This window comes from Heteronotia binoei, chromosome 12 (assembly GCF_032191835.1).
Source record: "Heteronotia binoei isolate CCM8104 ecotype False Entrance Well chromosome 12, APGP_CSIRO_Hbin_v1, whole genome shotgun sequence".
In the NCBI taxonomy this organism is placed as follows: Eukaryota; Metazoa; Chordata; class Lepidosauria; order Squamata; family Gekkonidae; genus Heteronotia; species Heteronotia binoei.
In genome coordinates, this window is record NC_083234.1 from 53,471,304 (window position 1) to 53,498,021 (window position 26,718).

At 45.8% G+C, this 26,718-nt stretch overlaps 1 protein-coding gene across 2 annotated transcripts in view; it reads right to left on the reverse strand.

Moving 5' to 3' along the window:
• Positions 1 to 438: 438 nt before the first annotated feature.
• Positions 439 to 26,718, reverse strand: part of LOC132580413 (carboxyl-terminal PDZ ligand of neuronal nitric oxide synthase protein-like) — a 41,229-nt gene continuing 14,949 nt past the window's right edge. Inside the window, exons 3-11 of one of the 2 annotated variants that reach the window (XM_060251200.1) lie at positions 11,816 to 11,965; positions 10,763 to 10,821; positions 8,947 to 9,055; positions 8,544 to 8,685; positions 6,709 to 6,863; positions 5,832 to 5,999; positions 4,825 to 4,990; positions 4,238 to 4,580; positions 439 to 3,494 (exon numbers count right to left, since the gene is read on the reverse strand). In XM_060251200.1, coding sequence (XP_060107183.1) covers positions 3,059 to 3,494; positions 4,238 to 4,580; positions 4,825 to 4,990; positions 5,832 to 5,999; positions 6,709 to 6,863; positions 8,544 to 8,685; positions 8,947 to 9,055; positions 10,763 to 10,821; positions 11,816 to 11,965 — 1,728 coding nt within the window. In that variant the 3' untranslated portion in view covers positions 439 to 3,058. The remainder of the gene's footprint in view (positions 3,495 to 4,237; positions 4,581 to 4,824; positions 4,991 to 5,831; positions 6,000 to 6,708; positions 6,864 to 8,543; positions 8,686 to 8,946; positions 9,056 to 10,762; positions 10,822 to 11,815; positions 11,966 to 26,718) is intronic. The other variant, XM_060251201.1, reaches the window with a different exon arrangement.

Here is a 26,718-nt window from a genome sequence, read left to right on the forward strand (position 1 = left end):
TGATGATGGTGTGGTGTCACCTCTGGGGAAAACCTGGAAGGGATGTCATACTTCTCTAGGAATTGCTAAGAACTCTATGGGTGTTTTCGCACTCACCTTCAGCCGGCGCCGCGACCCTCTTGACGACGGAGGATCTGTGCTGATTTCCCACACGAAGCGCTGGAGCAACCAGAAGAGCCGCCAATTTCCGGCACGAAGCCCGCTCAAACGTAAATCGCCAAGAAGCAGGAAAACGCTTGAGCGGGCTTCGCGCCGGAAATTGGCGGCTCTTCTGGTTGCTCCAGCGCTTCGTGTGGGAAATCAGCACAGATCCTCCGTCGTCAAGAGGGTCGCGGCGCCGGCTGAAGGTGAGTGCGAAAACACCCTATGTTTTTACCACAGAGTTTCTGCCAATTCCTAAAGCACTATGGTATCACGTCCAGGGAAATCTGGACATCATGCTGTTGGCCCAACAGTCCATTTAATTTTTTTTTCTCCTGTTGCCACTAACAGGAGCTGGGGGCTTGCTGCCCTGGTTACTGTTTCTACCCCCAATCTTTACCTAATAACTAGCACAAACTCCACCTTCAGCTCATAGTCCTCGTTTTCAATTTTCATTTTGCCAAGTGAAGCCCTCCCCTCCCTGGCTGTTCCACTTTCAGCAAAGGGGACCAGGAGTGACTCATCCTGATCTCTGGGCTCTATTCACAGAAGCGGATTTGTTTCCCTTTGGGGCCAATCACCCCTTATTTTTTTCCACTTAATGCAATCCAGCCCAGATGGGGCTCATCATGCAAGCAAACAGGATGCATCACCAAGAGGCTATGTCAGTGGACCGCTGGCCAGTTTTGCAACCTCAGAGACTGCTAGGAAATCTGCCTCTGAGGCTGTGAAAGCTGCTCTTGAGTTCTGTGATTTTTCTGGCCTATGTATTACATCTGCTCTTGGATGTCCTGGGTAATTCACACAAGTTATAACTCTGCCAGCTGTACTGCAGAGCATCCAGAGCCACCGATTCTTCTCACGTCTCCCTGGGAACAGATACATTTACCATCCGCAACAGTCAAAATTGTTCTGCTTTGTAATACTTTATCTCCCTCCTTCTTTTTGACAACTTACTTCTAACTTGCTTCTCCCTTTCTAAGTGAACACGAAAAGTCCTCCTCTTTTGAACAGCTCTGCACAGCCATTAACCCTTTTCTATCCTTGCACACACAATATTGCAACCTGTCCTGCAGCTTCCTAACAGCAGTTAGTCCCTCTAGTAGTCCCTCTATTATACAGTCACTGACAGTTGATTCACACAACTGAATGAGGGCTGAGTTTGAATGAAGTTACAAGATGTTTGCTCCATACCCATGCCCCAATTTTTCACGAGCACTGTAGCAAAATATTGGCCTCTGTCACTATTCTTTTAGTCATATAAGACTTAGGGCTAGGATTGCCACCTTTTTCTTTTCAAAAATTTCAGCACAGCAAGCTGAAATGCCCTCTGAGCATGTGCAGAGTATTTTCCTCAACAGAGGATTAAAAAAAAGACTGAAAAGCAAAATACTTCTAAAACCAAATGAGTGCCTTTTCCTCCTGACCAGAAGCAATTTTTAAGAACAGAGGATGTACAAAGTATTTGCTTCTTTTTTTTTTCTTTTGTGCACCATGAAAAGGAAGGAAGAAAAATACTGAGCGTTAACTTCCTCTGGCTTATATTGGCAACTAGCCAGGCAGAATGCTATCTGGGCCATTAAACTTTTAACTGGAGTGACAACACAGTCACTCACTTAAACTTGGTCAGTTTGCCCTGTCTGTTTTCAGAGCTGCATGAATTGCACTCACCAACACCTCACTCAAAGCTGTTTGTGTTGTGCCAGAGATGGGGAAATGCATCTTGCATCCAGGAATCTGGAAGCCCCTTTGCTGGGATGCATATTTCTTCTGTCATAACAAAGAAGGAAAAGAAAAAAGAATGTGCTGCTGGGGGTGGGGGGTGGAATGTCTCCTAACTGGCCTTACCAATCAATTAACATAAAACCAGAATGTGCCTTTTTCTGTGCAGCCAAGCAGCGGCTATACTATTAGCATGTTAAATGAAGAAATGAACTGGTCGCTCTGTATGTGTGTGAAGAGCTGGGGAGGAGCGAAGGGGTCCCTGGACTGGGTCTACTGAGTTGGTCTGGAGCACTCCTGTCTTGCGGAGCTGAAAGGAGTAATGGGCCAGCTTCCCCACTTGAAAGCCCCTCTTGCACTGCACAGCGCTTTCCGCGTCATTGTCTTCCCTGCAAACACATTAATGGAGACTGGAAGATAATTTTTTTTAAAGGACGCACTAAGGCAACAGATGCTTCTCTTCCAAAGTGGGCAAGGAGCTGCTGGAATGCCTTCATGCTTTACGCTCTTAGCCATAGGCAGGGGTGACAGTGAGATGGCCCCTAGCCCCTCAGTCAGGAAACTGGGCTTCTGCAACGTGTGTGTTCTCTGTCTGCAGAACAGGTTTCATGGCCCACTCCTCTCCTCCCATCCCAGGGGAGGCATCTGGAAACAATTGTGCACTGAACTGGGGGTAACCCCTCTGAACTCCCAGATGCTGACCTTTCTTGGTTGCTCATTACGGATCTCTCTCCCTTCTGCCTGTTTGCCTCTGGGATGCTGACTGCCACGGCCTTTCCTAGGTGCGAGGACAATCCCAAGCACAGTCTAGTGTTCAGCAAATGGTGCTGAGGTCCCTTGTGGGGTGTTGGGAATCCCTGCACTAGCTCAGCGGTATTTATCATACATGGATTCTCAGGTGGGTACTCCACCAAGGTAATGGCCAGGCTCTCACATGCTGGGTGCTGGAAATTCTCCAGTGTCCATGGAAGACATTTGCTTGTTTAGAAGACTGCCTTGGGGGAGACTTTAAAATCTCCCAATTGCCTTCGGTTGAAACTCTCCCACTGTTGGCTTTCCAGAGCCACCGGCATCCAGCTGTGACTTCCTCCAGGACCTCACCTGGGGCTGCAGGGCCTCCTGTGGCATTTCTACCCCCCTCCCGCTATCCAGGTCTGGCCACCGGGCCCAGTGAATGGTGATCCCTAAAGTATCTTTATGCACGAGCGATACAAGCCCCAACATTGTCCAGCTCTTCCTCTGAGAGGCTGATGTGCAAGCACGTCTCGTTGCCGGCTAAGGAGAAGGGCCGTGTGCTGTCCAGAGTGCTGTCCAAGTCCCTAAGGGAGCCCTTATCCACTTGGCCTAAAATGCCCTTTGCCAGCAGTATGCATCTGTCCTCCTTGGCCATGCCCTGGTTCAGATGCCCCCGGTTTTCGACACAGCCACCAGTGCGTCCTCCCTGTGTCCTGGACTCGGGCTCGAAGTTAGAGAGGGAGAAGATGGCGATGCTGGCGAATGAGGAGGTTCCAGGATTGGCCATGGAGTTGAGGGGCAGGGTCTCTGCTTCCAGGCTGGGAGAGGTGGTTTTGCTAGACCTCCTCCTCAGAGTGGGTGGTGGGGGGTTCAGCTTGGGGATGAATGGCTGCAACCTGTCAAGCAAAGATGGGAACAGGGTTAACATCAGAAATGCCCACCCTCGCAGCTGTGCATGTGGTGACTTAGGCGGAGGGGTACTGGTTTGCCCAAGCAAGGACTTCAGCACAGGCTGTCCTATAGGAAGGCAGCCATGCAAATGCGTATCCAATAAACCCATTCTGCAATTCAATATGACTGCAAAGGCACCTCCCATGGCTGGAAAACACAACAAAACAACAGCTAATTTGTTGGCCTTTAATGACTTACCCCCCACCAATATCCCTGCGGAGGCTGCCTGGCCTGACTGGCTATGCAAAGAAAAGTTAGAAGCACCAGCAGGCAACTTGGGGCCCTGCATAAGTCATCACATGACTGCTCGATCACATGCAACAATCTGCATAGAGCTGTTTGAAAAACAACAGCCACGTGACTTAGACCTTCACGCAGCTCCCTTCTGGCTCAGACAGGGACGGCCATGCCTATCATTGGTTATACCATCTAATAGTTCTCCCTTGCACTGATTTACCACCTTGATTGTTAGATACTGGGCCGACATCTATGACATTTATGACATCTATGTCTTGCACCATCCATATTGTTTTTATCCTGATCTGCTTGTTTTGATCGTTTATTGTTGGATTTTTAACTGTTTTACTGTGTTTGTAATCCGCCCTGAGCCCTCTATGGGAAAAGGCGGATAAATAAATCTACAAAATAAATAAATAAATAAATATATCACCATGTGAAAACCACTCACCTTTCCTCTTGTGCTGGAAAGCTTGAGCCATTGCACTTCTGTTGTCCGGTCCCGTTGAGCACACTACAGTCAGTGGCCTCCGAGCCCTCAACGCTGCGGAGGCCATCCGGACCCTCTAGAACCACAAGGTGTTCCTCGCTCTCAGTGTTGTTGGGCAGCCCGCTGCCCTTCTCCAGGCTGGCGAGGTTCAGGTAGGATTCACAGATGCTCGACCGCGTCACAGGGCTGCCCAGGACGCTGGCAGGAGTTGAGGTGGAGGGCAGGTTGATTTCTAGGCTGTAGTGGTTCTTCAAATTGAGCGAGAGTGACTGGGCCGAAGTCAAGTTCTGCAGTGAGCGGTCAACTGCAGACGAAAAGGGAAAACAAATGCATTAGCAAGGCTGCAAACACAAGAGAGCAGTGAGCCCTAGTGGTATTCAGAGTCCAGTTTCTAACTGGGAATGGAAGAGGGAGAGCAAGAAAAAGTTGCCTTAAGGAGAGAAAACACCAAGCATGGTGGCAGAAGGCTGCAGGGTAGAGCATGCACCTGTAGGTCTTTGAACAGCCCTGAGGAGGTATTCAGCACAGCGATCCCTTTCTTTGCTCACCTGGGTGCCGCAGCTGCACCTTGATTTCCAGTTCCTTGAGCTGCTTCACCAGCAAGGAGACGTGCTGCAGCAGGTCCCGGTTGGTCAGGAGCAGCTGGCGGACACGGGCCTGAGCCTCGATGCGGGCTGTGGTCTCGGCCGACAACTGGTCTTTCAGCAACTGCACCTGTTGGGCCAGTATGACAGTGGAGATGTTTAAACAGAGAGGACTGAGTCCCAGGGATGTGAGAAGGACCCTGCAGGACCAGACTGAAGGTCCTCAAAGCCCAGAAGCCTTTTTAAAATAGCGGCTATAATTTGATCTTTTACAATAGTAATAATAAATACAACAAGACAAGCAATATAAGATAATCACCAGAAGCAATAAAACTTTCACACAAAGCGTGTAAATATGCGTTTTTAGTGAAGTAAAACAAAAACAAAACCAAGGAACACTGAACATTTTTGAAATTTTTCCCATAAAGTCTCTAAACAGTCACAAAGAATGATAGCCTCTTCAAATAGGACTTAATGAAGACGTGGGTGAAGTCTTTAAATTCTTAGTGTTCCACTTGCGATGGTACAGAGAGAATAAGGGACCGCTTTTAAAAGGACTCCTCACGGTTTCAATAGTTCTTCCTCAACCTCTTTCTCCCGACGTTACATGGAGCCACAGCTCTACTCTTTACAACATGGATCCACGCATGCTCTAATTTGCGCTTTCAAGGACAAGCTCTGAGAGAGCTATGGCTGACCCAAGGCCATTCCAGCAGCTGCAAGTGGAGGACTGGGGAATCAAACCCGGTTCTCCCAGATAAGAGTTCGCACATTTAACCACTACACCAAACTGGCTTGTCAGACCTCCCCACTGCATGCGCTGCAGAAAGGGATTGTGCCACTTTCAGATCACTTGAGAGGGAACTGTGAGAGGTTCACAGATCTCTGGCTAAGGAGGAGGAATGCCCCAGGCTCAGGACCCAGCCTTGCCTCAGCCCTGTGGGTGTGAAGCCCTCGCAGACGGACGTTACCTGAGCAGCTGCCACCTGGGTCTGTTGCTGCTGCTGGAGGAGCTGGTGCTGGAGGAGCTGCAGGCAGTGCTGGGAAGCAAGTGGGGTGACTGAGGCAGAGGAACAGGGGCTGGTGGGGCTCACCAGTGACTGCGAAGCAGAGGGGTGGTGAGTGCGGCTCTCGCTCTCCTGCAATCCAAAGCAACGTGGCAATGTCAGTGTTCCCGTTAGGTCATTACAGATAATATTATAATGGCATAAATATAGGTATGTTTTGAAACAATGTTTATGAAATAAGGACAGACTTAAGATTATAAAAGTTAACTCTGACATACATATGAACTTTATCGTTGCCTTTTCATTTCTAGAGATGCTTTTAAAAATAAGCTTGGATTTAAATTTGACTATGATAACTGTGATAGTAGTAGGATGTTTTGGAATACACAATGAAATAATGGGTATTAATAATAGTAACATGACAATAAATGTTAGGTTTTAGTAATAAGCATAGTATGTAAAAATTACTGAATACTAGGTATCTTAAATACTTGTTTTATACTTACTCTGATGCTATTTGTCCTTATGATGAACAAAAAACAGAAAACATGATACTTATAATTCCCGCTTCCTTCTTTTCTTTTCTGTACCCCATCTCAAATAGTAATAATAGTAGTAGTAATAATAATAATACATTTTAAACATTATCGATAGTATTCCCATCATACCGGCAGCTCCCCAGGTGACCCTGAGCTCTTGCATCCTCTCCTACCACCCAAGGTGGTTAAGAAGATAAAACCAGAGGAGCCCCATGGGCTGTTTGAAAGAGGCCAGGGTAACAGGTGATCAACAATTTGTTTGAATAATTGTGTTCCTGGCTCCCAGTCTCACCGGCTCTTACCTGGATATTCCTTTCCTTCAGGCTCTGCCCAGGTTTCAGCACTCCCAGATCCGGCATGGATGAGGGAAGCTCACAGGCCCCGCAGTCAGTCAGTCCCTCGGAGTCAGCAGAGATGTTTTCTCTGTCAGCCATTGGAGGCCCTTCCAGCTGGAAACCTTCAAGCAACACCAAAAGGGAGAGAAGCAAAACCTTATCAAGGAAAGGACATCTGGGCCTAACTGGGCTCCTCCTCTCATCCATGTAATTGGGGGGGGGGGGGAGCTAAGCCTTGAAAGAGGATTACTGTGAAGAATGTCTTCAGTTTTAATCTAATTAAATAGTTTGCTTACACATGAAGTCTAGATTCTGAGACTGCTGTGGAAGGCAGGAGGAACTCCAGAGTAACCAACACCCTCGGTGTCCTGTCTTTGAGTCTATCAAAGGTAGAAATCTGAAGGCCTGAGGCCTGAAAAAACATCTGGGAACCACCCTCATTATTTCCTGAGGATTCTTCTTCATCCTCTTCCCCCCCCCCCAAAAAAAAGAGAACTAGACATTTTGATAACTCTAAGAAAACAAACAAGTCTTCCATTAAATATTTGCTTTATCCAAAAGCTGCTAGTCCTACTGAGACTATATTACTGTGTTTCTGCCCAAATAATACACTTTTCTTAACAGCAAAAGACATTTTCTATTTTCAGCTTTTATTTATTTTTCCCTACCTCAGATGGCAGAAACTTAGATACATGTTCTGATGTAGTACAGAGTACAAGTCTTTCAATTGCAATTCTTTCAAGAACTGTGTATGTTCACTATTTTGCTTGTAGAAAACTACTGTATTATACTTCTACTACATTCTATAAACATTCAAAATAGCACAGCTGCATATGCTAACTGAATTATAAATTATGCATTTTACATTGTTCAAACAGTAAAATAAGTTTAGGTTTGATATGTAAAGTATTGCATACTTCAACTCTTCCAAATATTCCTCCCCCCCCCCTCAAAAAAAAAACCCAACCCCACCACAGCTATTTTGTTGTCCTGTGGCTTTCTGGGAATTGCAGATCTCTAGTGGTCAATGTATTTCTTTATGGACTTGTGAATTACATCCACTAGAAAGGAAAACTTTCTGTTTTTCATGTGATCATTTGTGCTAGGTTGAGAAAGTGCCATCTCTAGTTAACCTGCTGTGTTTTATTGGCTTTAATTTGTTTTTAACTGATATTTTATATGATGGTGTTGTGCCGTGCATTGCCCTGAGTCTGGTCCTTCAGGGAAGGGTAGTTAAGAAATCCAATAAATAGAAGAGGGGGCATAGCTTCCATGTCTTGTCAACAGCTATGGACTTTTGGGTGTTTGCATCAACCTCAAATTCACTCTCTGAATGTGTAAATGAATAAGAGGCACAAAGGAAGTTTGAGGACATGATCTGGGAATAACTGGCCTGTGATAGCAGACACTTTCCTTTGCTGTGACTTTTACTGTGGACCTTGACTTTCTCCATCTCAAATTATGATCCTTTTAAGAGACATATGAGGAGACAGGCATAGCTAAGATGCATTCAGAAGAAAGGGTTACCGCTCAGAATTAAGGTGGAGGAAGTCCCCAAGTGATAATTTTATGACTGGAAAATTAATGAATCTATCTTGTCATATGTTAATCAGATGGTAAACAATGCAGATTTTGCCCATACAATCTGTCTATTCTATTGATTTTCTTTGGCCGCTCCCTATGAACAAAAAAAATCAGTTAGCAGTGCTTATTCTTTTGGAAACTGCTAAAACTGGAGAGGCTTTCCTGGAGTTGGGTACGAAAGGACTATCAAGAAACCAGAGTGACCCCAAGTTCCTCACCTTCCAACTGTGGATCTTCTACTGAATTGTTGCTGGCACCATCAGCTTGCCCGTCCGCATTCTGGAGCGCATGCTGTAGGCTCAGTTTATGACACACCTCAAAGGCTTGGCCCACTGTCCGCACCACACGCATGGCCTGAGTCTGAGGAAAGAAGCCACTTTTCAGCAGAAGCAGGAGGAATTGAAAGACAGGCTAGGCAAGCTTGGGCCCTTGCACTGACATGGCCACCAGCTTGCAAGCATGACAGTTCTTATCCCATACATGACTAAAAGCATACCAGCATCCCTGGGGTGTACATGCAAAGAGCAGGTAAGAACAGTGACCACCTCCAGGAGAGGGAGATGACAGCAAAGGAGACGCATGTTAGCTCACTTCAGCCCAACCCCGCCCATCCCTCTGCACCTTCTTCTTAGATTTGAAAACGTTGCATCGGAAGGAATTATTGGTGCCATCCCTGGCAATGTAGCTGAATATCTTTAGGTCCTGGGAGTCGTGTGATACATAGAAGATTCTAGAAGAAAAAAGAAGGGGGAAGAGAGAGACCCATAGAAACGAGAAAGGTATACAGAGTTTTAAAAAAATTGTTGCATTTGTGTGAAGGAAGACAAACGGTGTTAAGTGTCATTCTGCAGACAGGACCAGCCCTGCCACTGGGCAAACTAGGCAACTGCATAGGGTGCCAGCCTTCTGGTGGAACTCCCCATGTGACTCAATTACATTATCAGTGGGGGGGGGGGGCACCAGAACTTCGTCTTGCCTAGGGTGCCAGTCTAGGGACAGCCCTGCGTCTGTGGATAACCCAGAAGTCCATGAAATCCTGGCTGACTTGTCCCTGGGTTTGCTGCAGTGAAGATGAGGCAGATTTAGCCACTGGGACCAAATCAGGATCTTTACAAATCTGGTTTTGCAGATTATTAACCCTTGGATGCAGCTTCCAACTGTAGAGGAGAATTCTGGAGAGCTGCACCCAGCAAGCAATGGAAGGCAGCCACCAGCGCTGATGCCACAATTCCAACAAATGTTTGGTAGGCATTTTTTCAAGAACTAGCATACCAGTTGCCTAGTGGACAGCCTGGCCCCAGAATGCACTGCTCAGCTCCCAAAGGGGAGTTTTATTGGTGGCTGCAGAAATCATGTAATTTGTTTGCAATATGGGGATAACAGTGGCATATCTTAAGAGTTCTAGAATGTTAGTGCTCTCTGTGGATTTTGTTGTTGTTTGTGGGTGATGGGAGGCAGATATAGAACCAAATGCCCCAGGAATCAGGATGTCTCTGTGTGCTACACTGGCTTTATTTATTTATTTACATTCCACTTTTAATTTAAATTTAATTTTTAGTTTTATATGCCGCCCTATTCCGCAAGTGGGCTCATTTTATCACTAAAGAGGACTCAAAATGGCTTATAATTTAAAAGGAATACAAAAAGAGACAAACAGAAGAAGATGAAGATATTGGATTTATATCCTGCCCTCTAAATCTCAGAGCGGCTCACAATCTCCTTTATCTTCCTCCCCCACAACAGACACCCTGTGAGGTGGGTGGGGCTGAGAGAGCTCTCACAGAAGATGCCCTGGTCAGCTATGGCTGACCCAAGGCCATTCCAGCAGGTGCAAGTGGAGGAGTGGGGAATCCAACCCGGTTCTCCAAGATAAGAGTCCGCACACTTAACCACTATACCAAACTGGCTTTCAGGGGTGGGGGGGGAGGCTTCCAAATTCAGAGCACATCTTCTCATCCATCTCGCTTACTAGCAGTTCTTTCTCAAAACTCTTGATTTATCTAGGCTAAAAACAAAGGGCAAAAGTTCTTTGGCTAACACCTCTGGACACCCCCAGATCTTATTCCGCTCCTGCTAGCCAGCTTCCTCTCCTGCCAGCTACTTAGGATCTTCATTGGTGGTGAAACTGGGATGTTGTCGTGGCCGTCAAGCCACAGTTGACTTGTGGCAAGCTCATAGGGTTTTCAAGGCAAGAGATGTTCAGAGGTGGCTTGCCATTGACTGGCTCTGCTTCACAACTCTGGTATTCCTTGGTGGTCTCCCATTCCAACACTAGCTAGTGTTGACCCTGCTTAGTTTCCGAGATCGATGAGACTGGGCAAGCCTGGGCTATCTGGGTGAGGGGGTGAAAATGGGATACAAATAAACAAAGAGAGTGATTCCCTCTTTTCAGACTGGACCTGAAGTGGGCAGGGGCTGATTATTAACCGTGGCTTACCTGTAAACCGGGTCGTGCATCACCAGCATCTTGCCCTCATCCCAGGTCCATTCCTTCCTCTGGAGAAGAGGATAAAAAACAAACTGTTACTAGTGAAATTTCATTTAGTTGTGGTAGCTGTGCTGCATGCTGACTCCCGTGGATATTTATGGCTACCTAGCTAGTGGAAAGCCAAACAGGCCAAGGTGACCACAGAAAAGACTGAGTCACAACTGAGGACCTCTCTACACTCTGTGCATAAACTTTTCTTGGTGAGGGAATGATGTATAAAATAAATTGCTTCTATGTCAGTGTAACTGTTATGGTTTCCCCCAAAGAATTGCGGGACTTGTAGTTTGGTGGTGTGGAGGATTCTCTTGCAGTGATCCCCGGAGCTCTCCTCACACAACTACTGTTTCCTGGAAAGAAGAAATGACTATTAAATCCAGATATGTTGTTATTCTATCATCAGTAGGTAAACTACCTCCCCCATAGGAAGCACCAGAGCAAAGAGCACTTTCAAACAGAAAAGCAGCAGCCTTGAAACAGCAACTATGAATACTGAACTAGCAAAAAATAAAAACCCAATAAAGTGCCAGGAAAGCAGGGCCAATTCCACTCAGTGCCAAAAAGAAAAAAAAGCCGACTCCAGGAAAAATATCCCATAGGAGGGAGTTCTACAAGGCTGCATCAGGACAGATATTTCATTCTGCCTTGGCTTCCTTACAGCATCACTGTTGGGGGGCGGAGCATGGCCCCCTTCACTCTGTGGTGATCTTTCCCAAACCTGAATTGGTATGATCTCTTTGGAAAGGTCAGTCACAGCTCTTTTGAGCAATTTGTGAACAGGAATTGAATTTTTTTCGGTTCCATCAACATTGGAGGCATTCTCTGTACCTCTGCTCCCATGAACACCATCCTCCTTCCCAATTTTTAGGGATTTAAAAAAAAACACATTAAAGATATAATGGTATATTACAACAGTACACTTGCTCCCAGCTTTTAAATAAAGTTTCTAATCCTTTTCATTACATGGTTATAAGGGAAAAGGTACAGACTGCTGTTTAAACTAACTCTTGAATGAGAAGTTTCTCTTCTTTTGCACACCGAGGCAGCTGAGCAGAGGCCCACCTTCTGCTTCTTACGCAGGATCACTTTCACACCATCTACAGAGACGATAATGCTCACTTTCTTCTTCTTGATATTCTTGGCTTTGAATTCATACTGTAGGGAGAAGAGCAGAAGGATATGTTGAGGACGCTAGTTCCAAATCAGGAGTCATATGTTGTATTCCAAATCTAGCCGCTTCTTTAACTTATAATGCAATACCATTTTATGACCATCCATAACAAACAGAAAATATAGTAAATTTAGGAGTAAGGAAACAGCATGGAATGGATATATCTGATTACAAAATTTCCCCTTGACCCAAATATTCCTCTTCAGCAAACTATATACTCACAATGACTAAAAATAGCCAATCTCCCCATCATTTTCTTTTTTTGCCTTCTTGTTCCCCCTTCTTTTGTCTAAACTGATGAATGATTGTCTTCCACGGCTCCTGGAGGACATGCCCAGGACCCTTCAAGTCATTCTGGATTTTTTTTTCTTTTAAAAAAAACTGCCAATCCAATATTTTGTTGCTTCAGAGGCGGAATATGCAGAAGCCTCTCCTGTGTCTCTGAGTGACTCTGTCTGCCATCTCAAGAACACTGTCATTGGAGGTAGCCCATTGGATAGAATGAATCTTGCTTCTGAGTACTCCTGCCTTGCATTTCCTCCTCTGTTTCACTGCCCTTCTGACAGGCACTTGACCTCATCATGTTTGCCACTAAATGGGTTCTCCAAACTCCCCTGACATGAGAATGCCTAGGATAGCTGAGTGGCTTTTGCTTTTATAGTGCATATAATTTTGAGCTTATTCTCTGAATAAATCTTGTAAGGGGGAAAGGACAATATACAAAGTTGTTTTTTTTAAAAAAAACCCACAATCTGTGTTGTTTATTCATGAAGCCCCTCCAAACAGAAGCCAAGGTTCAAGAATTTACTTCTTCCTAAAATCCGTGTCCTTGACCCATGAACCCCTTGCCTAGGTTAAGGTAATGTTCCAACTACAGTAGCCAACTCCATCTTGGGAAATTCCTGGAAATTGGGGGGGGGGGGGTTGATGCCTAGAATGGATAGAGTTTGAGGAGGGAGCCTAACCAGGAATGTGAGCCCATTTCAGTCAAACTGAAAAACTACTTTTTTTTCCTACAGAGGAACTGGTCTCCATAATCTGGAGAGCAATCATGCTTCCAGAAGAACTCGAGGCCCAGTCAATGGATTGGTAACACTACTCTAGCATCTCTTGTCCCATTAATGGTTCTTTCTCAATTGCACAGCAGTAGAAGAACAGACACTTTTGTATGTATAGCTGAGAATTCATTCTTACAAGCTGTGGGGCGATGAATTAAACCTCAGCCTGGGCTGGACTACTTCATAGCACAGAGAGGTGGCCCACAAGGTAGAAGCCTCCTCAACACCAAAATAATTAATTCCCTGGGTCTAGAAAAGTATTGTCAGGGTGAAAGCTAGACTGCAGTCATTTAGCCTGACATGCTAGTGTTCTATGTACAAGGAGATTTTCTTTGTATTGAACATTCCACTGTGGAGAGCAAGTTGAGAGCAGCAGTTAGGAATCAGACCAGGAATGGGGTGATCTGGGATCCAAGCCCTACTCAGCTGTGAAGATCCAAGGAAGGGGCAGGTCAAGAAGGAACAACACTCCTGGGAAAGGGCACCGTCCTCAACCTGTTGTGCCCCCCCCACCAAAGAGAGATAAAAATCTAATTAATAACAAGGTTCCCCATCACAGCTAAAAGTGATACAGCCCAAACACCAGTTTTCCTTCTTCATCTGATGGTTGACCTCTGACTGACATGTTTGTTTTTTAATGGGATGCTTTAGCTTCTGGTTTTGCCTAGTTTTTAATTGGGTATTAGAAAGCTGACTGTTTAATTTAAATTGTAAAAGCTATGCTGAGCCCACTGTGCAAGCCAGACTAAAATCTCAAATGCTGGAAGATCTTTTGCCATTGGAAAAACTCCCTTCGCACTCCGTGGAAAGAAATTATGCGAGAGAGACCTGAAGGTTGGATGCAAAGGTGAAAACGATTCTTACTTCCCATGGGAAGCAACAGTCCAGAATCTTTCACATGTTTAAAGAATGCTAGTCTTAAGGTCTGTTTCTCTTCCCCAAGGCAAGATGAATTCAAAACAGGGTTTTCAAGGTAAAGACTCTCTGACCTGTACAAATTAACTGAACAGCATGGAGGGTACATTTGAGCTGGGAATAGGCAGGGAGATATGGCTGTATGTGGTTGGCAACCCCTTATACCATCAGTGTTTCCAATCTGCTGTTTGATGGAGGCCAAGCTACAAGGTCTTGAACAACCAGAGATTTCCAACCTTGAATGACTCTCTTTATTCTACTACATTATTCTCCCTCTGATCTATTATTTTCAGAATGCAAGCTATCATTTCCCCCTCCCCAGCTCACTTTCTCTGAGTGGAATGAGCCTGAGCTCTTCTTTAACTTGGTTTAGAAGGCAGAGCTGAAAGTCCCAGCAGTGGGAGCAGGCAGATGCTGACAGAATGTTCAAAGGCTGTGAGATCAGAGGCATAGAGTGGCAGCGGTGGCAGCGGGAATGATGTGCCATTAAAATGCATTTGTGGTCCAGAGACAGAGCAGCTGAGCTCCCTTTGCAATTCAAAACAGGAGTCAATATGTGTGTGTGTGTGAGGGAAGGAACGACATGTGAGCACAAGGAAATAATTTATCTTCCTCCTTCAACACCCCTCCCCACTTCCTAAACCAAACAGTTTTGCTTATTCCAAAAATGGGCATGCCACCTCTCCAGAGACCTGCTTTTAAAGAATGACAGTTTTGGGCAAAGATACCTGTGTGCCTTGGAAATTTTATTGGGAAAATTAGTCTGCACTCTGCACTAGGAAACACACTTTATGCTCAGAAACACTCATGTCATTGCTTTACATGTTCTGAGCCAAGAAGCTGCTCCCAGAAAGAGGTTCCAAGGCTGAGGCACGGCTTAGATTTTAACCCAAAGAGGTCTAATGCTGTCTGAACACACATCCCCCCAAAGCAGGGCTCTCTGCACCCCAACCGGAAGAATGAATTAGGGTGATTCTGCACTGGCCCCTAAACCTCCACAGCAGCAGAAGAAAGCCTGGCACCCCCCCCCTTCCTCTTCCAGTAAGTCCTCACCTGAAGTATTGTGTTCAGTTTTGGGCACCACATTTTAAGAAGGATATAGACAAACTGGAACGGGTCCAGAGGAGGGCGACGAAGATGGTGAGGGGTCTGGAGACCAAGTCCTATGAGGAAAGGTTGAAGGAGCTGGGGATGTTTAGCCTGCAGAAGAGGTGGCTGAGAGGTGATATGATCACCATCTTCAAGTATTTGAAGGGCTGTCATATAGAGGATGGTGTGGAATTGTTTTCTGTGGCCCCGGAAGGTAGGACCAGAACCAATGGGTTAAAATTAAATCAAAAGAGTTTCCGGCTCAACATTAGGAAGAACTTCCTGATCGTTCGAGCATTTCCTCAGTGGAACAGGCTTCCTCGGGAGGTGGTGGGCTCTCCTTCCTTGGAAGTTTTTTAAACAGAGGCTAGATGGCCATCTGACAGTAATGAAGATCCTGTGAATTTAGGGGGAAGTGTTTGTGAGTTTTCTACATTGTGCAGGGGGTTGGACTAGATGACCCTAGAGGTCCCTTCCAACTCTATGATTCCTCCTAAGCTGTGACCCCTTTGATGAATTATTACTCAGGGCAAGCTGCCTGGAAAGCTAAATATAGCAGCAAAGTGTGTGAAACCAGAGAGATGCTGTGTGTTTAAATGAAAGGAGTCTGGAGGTTTGAGAAGTGTCAGGTGGGGGCATAATTCCTTCTGATAGAACAGCAGCCGCTCCCTCCACTGCAGCACTGGCCTTCATCACCACCCCATCGGAAGGTTCTTGCCTTCCTTTATATTTTAATGACTAAGTAGGAAAGAGGCAGAAAGAAGTGAGCAAAACTCCGTCATGCTGGTTAGTGAGAAGAACAGAAATGAAAGTGCTGATTTCTGTGTGAGTGAGAGAGAGAGAATCTGCAAAAAGTAAGCCTAACATCTGCAATAGAGTGAAGCTGGAGGAAAATGTAAGAACAGCGACAACACTTGTGTGAATAGACACACACTACTAAGCTGAAAGCTAATATGTTGTTTGTTATAGTTTGATTAATGGACAGTTGTTCTGTTCTGGAGCTATTATTAGGGCATTGGTCTAACCTGAGGCAGTACTGGTAGATGGGCAATCGGCTCACGGGCAACTTTTAGCGGGCCCACAGATGCTTTTCTGGTGCCTTGGAACCACTTAAGGCTAAAAGGCAGCATCAAGAGAAAGGGCAAGCTCTCCTGGAAAAGGGCAACTTCTGGATCAAAGCATGTTGCATTTGCGTACACACACCAACATCCCTGCCAGTCAATGTGTTCCCCTTCGGTGGCTTGTTTTACAAATGTACAAACAAGATATGCTCTACTCCTTCCCAGAGGAATTTTCCTAGGAGCTGATGGGTTCAGCTCGGTGCTAAGCAGCCCAGCCGCTCTGATTTTCTTTGGGGGTGGGGGTGGTTCTTCCCTTCCTGTAGAACGCTGGCAGAGTTGGCTGCTGGGATAGCGAGAGCTCTGCCAAGGCATGACTGAGGAAGCCACCTTCAAATGCTAGGAAGGGTTGCCAGCTGGCAGTTGCTATCTTCCGCTCTCACGCAGGGAAGTTGAAAATGTCACGTGTGGGGGTGGGCAGTGGATATCAGCCGCTAATCATCATCGGCTCATGCTCTGGTGTTGGGTGCAGAATTCAGGCTGCATTTAACTTTTTTTTCTCAGAGAGGCAAGTTTCTAGGCCCTAGAAACCATATGGCTGCTCTGATAGGCTTGAAAGTGCGTGGGCAGTGCCTGGCATCTCTGATGCCAATGGAAGTTTGGTAAGGTTTCCAAGGATTGTGGGCTTCAGTGCCCTAATCCTTAACAAAAGCAAAAATTGTTATGCGTAATTGTTTTAAAATCCACCTTTTCAAGGTCCAAATGTTTGAAGTGCTAAAACCACTGTTAAGTCATCCCTTTTCTAGTGACTTTCCTATTCACAGTTCTCTAGCTCTTTGTGCCATCTATCCATCCATCCATCCATCCATCCATCCATCCATCCATCCATCCATCCATCCATCCATCCAATTCCTTTCTTAACTCCAGCCCTCACCCCACTAACTCTGGATTGAGAATAATGTTACTGCTGCAGCCAGCCAAATGGCTCAGGATGGCGAGAAAAGCATCTCCCTCCACTTTGGTGCATCCTAAGAAAAATATCCTATGTTTCCCATGGCACTTTGAAGTGCTGGGGGCATTGGGCATCAGAAGAAAAAGAGGATCTCTTCCTGGTCTGGCTGGCTAGTGCAGAAGTGGTGTGCCACCAACAACATCAGCACACACACTGGACGTCCTTTTTGGGGTGAAAGAAAAGAAGGCTGGCAGACAAAACTAACAGAAATAATAACATAATAATGACATGAAAACAAAGTGAAAATATTGCCCATTCTAATTACGGCCTATTCTGCCACCCCATTCTCCACCTATTGGGCCACAATATTTCACCAGGTGTTTTTTTTCTGGGTGGCGGGGGTGGGGTTGGAATTTTTGTATTTTGTGTGTGTGTGTGTGTGTGTGCGCGTGCTTGCACACACGCATGCATCTGGAAGTCATAGTGACTTCTGGGGACCTGGAGGATATTCAGGAAGGTGGCTGAATAAAGCTTGCCCCCAGCCTTCCAACTGCTGGTATTCCAAGGAGGTCTCCTATCCAAGTACTTGCCAGAGTTTACCCTGCTTAGCTTCCAAGACTGGGCTTGCCTGGATTATCCAGGTCAGGGCCTCACCAGTATTTTTTTAAAGCAATCACCACCAATGCAGTGGCTCTGTCCCACTGGGTTCCCTTTTAAAAAGGGTCAAAGCAGATCAGCACTAGTAAAGGACTTCAAGGGCCCTTAAAACACCTCTGTGCATGGAGGCTTCATTTAGCCTTCATAGCTAATAACTATTTTGCAACATACCCTTCCTGTAAGAAACTCAGAGCCGTGCATACATTTGTCTAAACTAGGAGCCACATGTGGCTCTTTCATAAATATTTGGCTCTCGAAGCCCCCACTGCCCAGCTGGCTGGCTTGGAGAAGGCATTTCGCTCTTTAAGCCACTTCTCCAAGCCAAGCCAGCCAGCAGCTTGGACAATGTATTTAAGGTTAAAATTGCTTTCTTTCCACCTCTCCCTCCCTCTCCCCAATCCATCTGCTTTCCTTCCTTCCTTGCGGCTCTCAAACATCTGATATTTAGTCTGTGTGGGTCTTACGTTAAGCAAGTTTGGCCATCCCTGGTCTAAACCTTTCTAAAAACCCATCCAAGCTAAGTGGCCTTACCTTTTTGTCAGCAGATTCCAGAAGTCAATGAATGCATTTTCTAAAGCATTACTTTCTTTTGTTACTCCTGAACCTGCTGCCAATCAATTTTCCTGGGTGATTCCAAGTTCCAGTATTAGAGGTGAAAGCCCCCGCCCCCCCCAAAAAAGACCCAAACACATTTTAAGCCTTTCCATGCAAGGGAAATCCCTTTGATAACTGCAGCTACTCCTTTCTGCACTTTCCCCAGTTCTGGAATACTTTCAGGGGAAGGGGGGGGGGCTGGTAGTAGAAAACAATAGAAGCTGCCTCAGAGGAGATGCTAAGTGCAGGGCAGGAAGCAGTTGTGGTAGCAGCCAGGGAAAGATTGCTTAATGAGCAAGATTCAACCCCGGGGACTTTCTGCTGAGATGCTGAGGATATGGGGAAGAATCCATAACGTTGCTGTCCTCCAGGGCTTAAGCAGGAAAGTGGGCGCCAGGCTTCCAGGATGTTAATTAATGCATCTCCCTCTCCCTGCTGTTTTATTGCAAAGAAGTGATTTGGTCTGTACAGATTTCCAAGTTTAAAGTGATCCCACACAACTTCTGCAAAAACTCCTGCGCTAATAAAATGGGCAGCAGCCAGAAAGAGGGAGGGGGAACAGAGGAAACAGACCAGCCTGAAGACAGCTTGGAGAAGAGAGACTGGGGGAGAAAATAAAGGCAGATGTCAAATAGTTTTGCTTCTGCCCATGTTTGTTTTTAATAGACCTCTCTCAGCCACATACACCCCATGCAGGAACAGAGGCAGGCACTGGATAAGAGGATTGGTGGTGGCCCCTATGCCCTGGGATTATGCTGATCTGTCCCATAACTTGCCAAGGGTTGCTTTTGTCACTTGCCAACACAAAGCCTGGGGTAGCAGTTAGAACACTGGACTAGGATTGAGGAAATCCAGGTTCACATCCCCACTCTGAAATGGAAGCTTGCTGGTGACCCTGGGGCTGTCACTCTCTCTCAGCCTAAGCTACCTCACAGGGTTGTTATGAGGATAAATGGGAGGCGAGGAGAATGAGATTTCCACTGGGGAGACAACTGGGTTATAAATACCTAATTCATATCCTGTTGATGGCCACCAGTTTAGGCAGCTTTTTTAAAAAACCCAACCTGGACAAACTCTCAGAGAAGACTTGCCAGCCACTCTTATCACAACAAATGGAAGTTCCATGTTTAAGGCAGTCTACCTTTGAAGACCAAATGTCGGTAACAAAACAGGAAGATTGTTGGTTTCATTACCAGTTGGGAACAGAAAAATTCACTCTTGAGGCACAGGAATTTAGTGGGATAAATCAGCATGTATACAATTTCCTAGAATGCTCCTTTGGGCCCTAACCTGGATAGCCCAGGCAAACCCAGTCTCGTCACATCTCAAAAGCTAAGCGGGGTTGACTGTGGTTAGTACTTGGATGGGAGACCTCCTTGGAATATCCAGTTGGGAGAACAGGGGCAGAGGACAGGGGCAGGCTCCATTCAGCCACCTCTCTGAATATCCTCCAGGCCTAGTAGGAGTCAGTCACTAGTTGTTGCAATGTGCGATTCTTTGATACAGCAACGTTTCACTATACTTATTGTAAGGGTTTTGTATTCTCTTATTTTTATATCTTGTACCTATAGAGTCAGTCTTTTGCTGGCCCAGAGAGTAAAATTTTTTTTAAAAAAAAACCACTTTCAAAGCTGTGCATGCACCAATTTTAGCCTACATTAAACCAAGTCTGGAGTATTCAAGTCACCTCTTGGCATATGAAATGAAGCTGTCTGGCAACAAGTGAGGCACATGATCCATCTAGCCCTTTGTTGTCTCTTTTGCAGCTCTCCAAGCTTTTGGACGGGGTCTTCTAACAGAAGATATCAAGGACTGAACCTGGAACTTCCTATGTCTAAAGCAAGGGCTCTCTCTGAATGATGGCTTCTTTCTTGTCTCTTCTTCCCTCTCTCCCCAGGCCGTCCAGTATCCACTTGTATATACAGCTGCCGGCTGCTCTAGAAAAAAATGTCTTATCCCTTTAATAGAGGAGTTGTGGAATATTATTTACCAGGTGATTTTACTTCCATGCCATGAGAAACTTCATTGACTTATTTCTACATATTATATATTAATTTTGTATCCCACATTTCCTCTTGGCTCAAGGCAGCTTATAATAAATTAAGGCTCTATTAAAAGGACATGCCATTGTCCTCCAGACCAGTTGGTAACCGTACTAGTATACCAAAGAACACAAATTTGGTAAGCACAGCTGGTGACTTAATTAACTTTCAACTTCCAGGGAGGTTATTTTTCAAGCCACCTGGCCCAGACTTGCAGTTCCTGGCAAGTTCACTGCTGGAAGCTGCCATGGTGGGAAAAGGGCTGCTGCTCAAGGAATGGCAATAGTTGCTGCTTTTGCTTTTGGAAGCAGTGATCGCTCATTACTCCTGAAACAGGAAGACAGTGTGGACCTCTTCTCAGATCTGCATCAGGACCTTCTGGGCATGGTACACTATTCAGGCCATCTCTGCCACGTGTACGGTCATGCTTGTGCGATATCCCCCTACCCCAATCGCCTGCATTCCCCTGTGTGTGATCATTTTGCTCTGTAGCAAGTTGCAAAGAGCTTTTGTCCTGGGCAGAAACTTCTGGGGAAGGCATCCTTATCAAAGTCAAGCCTTCTCCATCCTCCTTGAATCGATGACAGGGATATAGTTGGAGGAGGGTTTTTTTGGTCTGTTTAGCAGAGGGGCCAAGCAAAGAGCTTAGCCTACAATGAAGTATCTGATGAACCCTACAAAAGAGAAGTATTTCAAAGTAAACAGTTTTGGGAAAGTAGGTGTTTTGTAGGCTATGCTGTAAGTGAGCTGGTTGGGGGAATTTTATGTCCCTCTCCCCCTCCTTGATTCCATCTTTCCAAGTGACCTTGCTTTCTCCTAAATTTGGCCTCATCCTGCAAGCCCTCTCCTCCTTTCCTTTGAAGTTAGCAGCACTGCCCTTCAAAGCCAAAATCCAGAATCCTTCAAGGCTGACAGCTGAACAGAGGCGGTGAGTCGTGAAATGTAAGAGCCAGGAGCTTGCCAAGACCTGCGGTGGGGCAGGCAGAGTTCCCATGTACTGGTGATCCAAAGAACTGCCTGCCACTGTGCCAGGACTGGCAGGAAGAAGAGATCCTGATGTAAGGAGGCTGATTTGGACATGAGAAGAGGTGGGCTTCTCTGACCGTGACTCCAGGCTTTTGGAGAGGAAGGCAGGTAAACTTCTTTCCAGTTTCACATACCCCCTTTTCCAGGCCTACTTTCCTGCAGTCTTTGAGAATTATAGTGGGGGTTTTTTTTGTAATATCTTTCTTTAGAAAAAGAAGAGATTGGATTTATACCTCTCCCTTTACTACCCGAAGAATCTCAAGAGCAGTTTACAATCTCCTTTCTCTCCCCCTCCCCACAACAGACATCTGGTGAGGTAGGTGGGGCTGAGAGCTCTCCAAAAACTGCTCGAGAGAACTGCTCTGAGAGAGTTATGACTGACCCAAGTTCACTCCAGCAGTTGCATGTGGAGCTGTGGGGAATCAAACCTGATTCTCCCAGGTAAGAATCTGGGCACTTAACCATTACACCAAACTGGCTCTTCACATGTATATTTAGAAATATAAATACTGAGAGTTGGCAGCTTCAAGGTCCCAGTGGTTCTATTGGCAGCTATTAGCCATGTTCAGGGGCAGTGTTGCTACAGAATGCTATTTGCTGGGGGACAGAAAGAGTGCTGTCTTTTATGCGTGTGCCTATCCCAGAAGCATGTGCCTAGGCACTGTGGAGGACAGAAGAAGAGTTGCAGCTATACCTCATCCTACACACCGAGACTCAGAGCAGGTTACAATCTCCTTCTCTTCCTCTCCCCACAACAGACACCCTGTGAGATCGGTGGGGCTGAGAGAGCTCTGAGTGGTGAATGACCTAAGGTCACACCAGCAGCTGCACGTGGAGGAGTGAGGAATCAAACTTGGCTCTCCCAGATTAGAGTCTACTATTCTTAATCACTATACTAAACTGGCTCTCTGGATGATGGATGAGATGGGCCTTCAGTGTGATCGGGGAAGGGGGGGGCGCTCTTCAAATGTTCTGAGAGATACTGCTGGTCTTAAAAGCAGAAGCAGTTTTCCCCAAAACAATCAGCATGCACTTGGAGGCCAATATACTGCAAAGGCTCACTTCCGTCTCTGACTACAGGAACAAGGTAAAGTATACTTCACTAGCCAGTAGTCACCACTGCTCCATTTAAAAGAGCATATTTTAGCCATCAGCGCCCACTAAATAAGTACCTGCTGCTACAGAGAGCAGAACAAAGGCCATGTCTTTACATTTCATGGTAACAACAGTATATGCTAAAAAGTCACCCAGACCTACCCTTCACTCCAAGCCAGGATCATCTTGATCATCCCATCTCCTTACTCCTAGTTCAAACTATTAAATCCATTCCACAATGTGCCACAAGTCAAGAACAGAAACACTACAGAAAAAAGCTTGGCTCCAAATGAACCAAGTCAGATGGAGCCAGAAAACTGGACCTGTCTAACAGGTATGGATGCCTGCCATGTTTTCTTAGAATATTCTCCCATGTCATCATAAGGAAATGTGTTGGGTCTTTGTCTGCCAAATGCATTTCTGTAATTGCAGCACTTTCCTCTGGTGCAAGGACCCTTCTGCCACCATTAGCTGAGTAGATCCCCAGGACCCAACCCATGTGATTGGGCAGACAGCTTGGAGGATATATTGTCTGTCTGCAGAGGCAGAACATTTTAGGACATGAAACACAGCAAGGCATTCACACTACCACACCCCAGTTCAAAGACCTTGTTAAAATTAGAGCTCCCTGCCAGGAACATTGCTGCTGAAATAAAACAGCACTTTGCATTTTACCAAGTCCACTGAAAGATAATTGCAGTGAGAGCTGTTTCCATCTTGGTTACATCTGCAGGTGAAACACTTAGACAAAAGTGTCTTAGGGCACTTCTGCACATGCTGAATCATGCATGTTCAATCTACTTTCAAAGCACTTTGCAATTGGATTTCATCGTGCAAAACAGCAACTCCCACTTGCAAATGATTACTAAAGTGCATGGAAAGTCAAGGGATAGTGTATTTTTCAGCACGTATGAAAGCACCCTTAGAGTCAGCAATACAGTCTGAACTTGATTATGGCTGATCACCAAGAGTGTGCAAGTTTGGTAGACTCAAATGAGGAGAAAGCTGCTTGATTTCCTAATAGGATTATGTTGAGAGAGCCTTCTCCAATCATGTTTTATTCATCAGAACCCAAGTACTGGGAATGCTCTCTTAATAAAGTCCTTGCTACACTGCATTAAAGTTTAACCCTGACCACCATCTACCACAATGGCTGGGGCAAACCAGTTGGCATTCAGTGCCCTTTCAGGGGAAAAAGTCCTTTGACACCCATTCTATAACTACTTCCAAATGGCAACAAAGTCCGAGTAGCAGAAACTGGTATTTGTTCAGAGTCCTCTCTTGCTTCCCTGCGCACCCTCTCCTGGGTTCACCGTCAAGCTATTGCCTGTAAGCTCAATCAGGCAGAGAGCTCTCTTATTTGATTAAGCTGAAAAGCACTCATGCGTTTGACCGCACAGTAGAAACAGTGCTGATTTCAGCTTTTGAGATGGTGTTCAGTGGTGATCACGTTGTCTTGGCACAGGCATCTGAGGGCTGCGTTGCTGGATCAGACCAAAGCTTGTGAAGGTAGCATCTTTTTTCCCATAGCAAGCAAAGAAAGATTATGAGGGCCTTACTCTGTGGTTTATCCCCAGTATCTGGAGGCACATTGCCTCTGAAGATGGAAGGTATCTATTTAACTCTTCCAGCAGATAACCGTTGAGGCAAGTCTTTGCCTCTCATCCTGCCTGAGGTGGCAGCCAGCCCCACTTTTTGCGACACTGCTCCCCAGAAATCAATGACAGTCTGCTGCTGTAATCTGAATCCTACAAACCTGACCTGGGTGGGAGGGGCTGTGTGGCCAGGGTCTTCCACTCTTGTGAGGCCAGGGAGAGGTGGGAGGGGTTTGTTGCAGATCCAAACCGCACCCCCCCCCGCCCTGATCTTGCAGTTCTCTTCTTCTGCCACCATATCCCTTGTTGCCCACAGGTAGTTTCACTGTGGCCTGGTATGCATAGCTGCTATGCAATCATCCATGTTCCCAAAGCTGCTGTGCTGTACTGATGCAACATTCTGGCTGTTATGTTTTGTGCCCAGTACTGCCACAATACCACCTTGCTGTAGAAGCTCAGCTGTGGGAGCCTGTTCATTTATTTAGAAAATTTGTAGGGAGCCTCTCTGGACCTGCCTGAGGCTTCTAAGAGCATAGACAAAAACAAGCAGGCAATAAAAACAAATCTAAGTCAATTAGAAATACCCATAAAAACAGTCAGAGCATAAAATCACATAAAACAGAGCAGTCTAAAATACTATTGATAAACACTACTTGGATTAGGAACAGACTATAAAATAGTTTTAAAAGATGGGATCTCTTAGTTAAAAGCCTGGGCAAAGAGACTGTTTTTACCAGATGCCCAAAGAAAAGGAAAGTAGGTGCCAGGCAAGCATTAAGGAGGAGTGTGTTCCAAAGGCTGTGGTGCCACCACCAAAAAATCCCTGCCTCTGGTTTGCCACCCACCTCACCTCTACAGTTGGGGGCAGAGAGAGCAGAGCTCGAGAGGAGGATCTCAGCTGGCTGACAGGATAATATGGGAGGAGACTGTCCTTCAAATGGGCTGGCTTTTCCCACTGCCACCGCCTCACCATTTTCATTGACTTACCCATCACAGTCCAACAACCTGCATTCTGGTCAACCTCCACCCGTTTAGTCCCCATCTATGCACAGATGAAGTTAGGATTTTTTGTTCTGTTCTTCTTTTTGTTCTATTATATATTATTTTACAATAACTTAACACTGATCCTCATTTGTGATGCTGTTTCCCATTAGCTCAGGTTGGAACAGGTCAGTTTGGCTATTTGCTAATATTTTAGCTTTTGCTGATTCCAACTCATCCCTTTTTCTTCTGCAAAGCAGATAAAGGGCAACCAAACTATTAAACAGTCTGGAGCTAGTGACATTTCTGAAGAAAGATTGGTGGGTGATTTGCAGATGCAAGGGAATATGGCGCTCCACACGCCACACGCAGGCATTCCTCTCCAGGGATTATGCTGCAAATACACACAGGAAAAGATAATTATGATGCTGATAGGTGTCGTAAGGAAGCTGGGCATATGCAGTTGGCAAGCCCAGATCAAGTCTTCCATTTCTTAACCCCTCATCTAACCCAGATCATCATTCATACACAATGGCAAGTCTGGGAATCATTCCTGCTTTTAAGAACTCAAGCTTTGTCAATTCTGAGCCAGGCATTAAAAGCTCACCGTTGCTTGGCAATTACATGTTTTGTGGGCTGATCCATGAACCCATCTGCTGTCAATCATCCATGGAATTTGATCTCATAACCCTGCAGCACTTTTTTTCTTGACTTGTGAACTGTCAATCATTGTAACAGGCAGGGGAGAGTGGGACTGTCTGTTACACATCAGGTTGAAACTGATCACTAGTTTTGATTCCCCACTCTTTGCTCTCCGGCCACAAATACTGATGACACTGGGAACTGGGTATCAACTTTGGCCTTGTCCAATATAGATGATCATGGGTCTAATATGCTGGTTTTTAAAGTAAAATCCTGTTTTTTAAAAAATCAAGTTGCTAGCTCTTATGGTTGAAAAGATAAGCCTGACAACATGCAAGTAATGCTGGCTGGAATCTCGGGGGGGGGGGGCAGGGGACCTGGAGAACTCCCACTATTACAATTGATCTCCAGATAATCATAATCAGTTTCCTTGGAGAAAATGGATGCTTTGGAGGGTGAACTCTATGGCATCATATCCTGCTCAGGCCCCTCCCCTCCCCAAACCCCGCCCTCCCCAGGCTTCACCCTCCAAATATCCACATAATTCCCAACTCAGCACTGGCAACCCTGGTTACATTGTCAAAGAACATTTTAAAATGCCCACAGTATAACATAGTCTTTTCTGTCTGTTTTCCTGACAGTCCTTGCTATTCTTGTTTAATGAGAGCCGGTTTAGTGTAGTGGTTAAGTGCGCGGACTCTTATCGGGAGAACCAGGTTTGATTCCCCACGCCTCTACTTGCAGCTGCTGGAATAGCCTTGGGTCAGCCATAGCTCTTGCAAGATTTGTCCTTTAAAGGGCAACTTCTGGGAGAGCTTTCTCAGCCCCACCTTCCTCATAGGGTGTCTGTTGTGGGGGGAGAAGATAAAGGCAATGGTGAGCTGCTCTGAGACTCTGATTCAGAGAGAAGGGCGGGGTATAACTCCTCCTCCTTCATTGGTTAATGTAGAGAGTTGCTCTTTTCTGCCATCTGACTTCTGGCAACCCTGGCAGGCAGTACATTTGAGCCCTGGTCTCTCTACATGGAGGATGG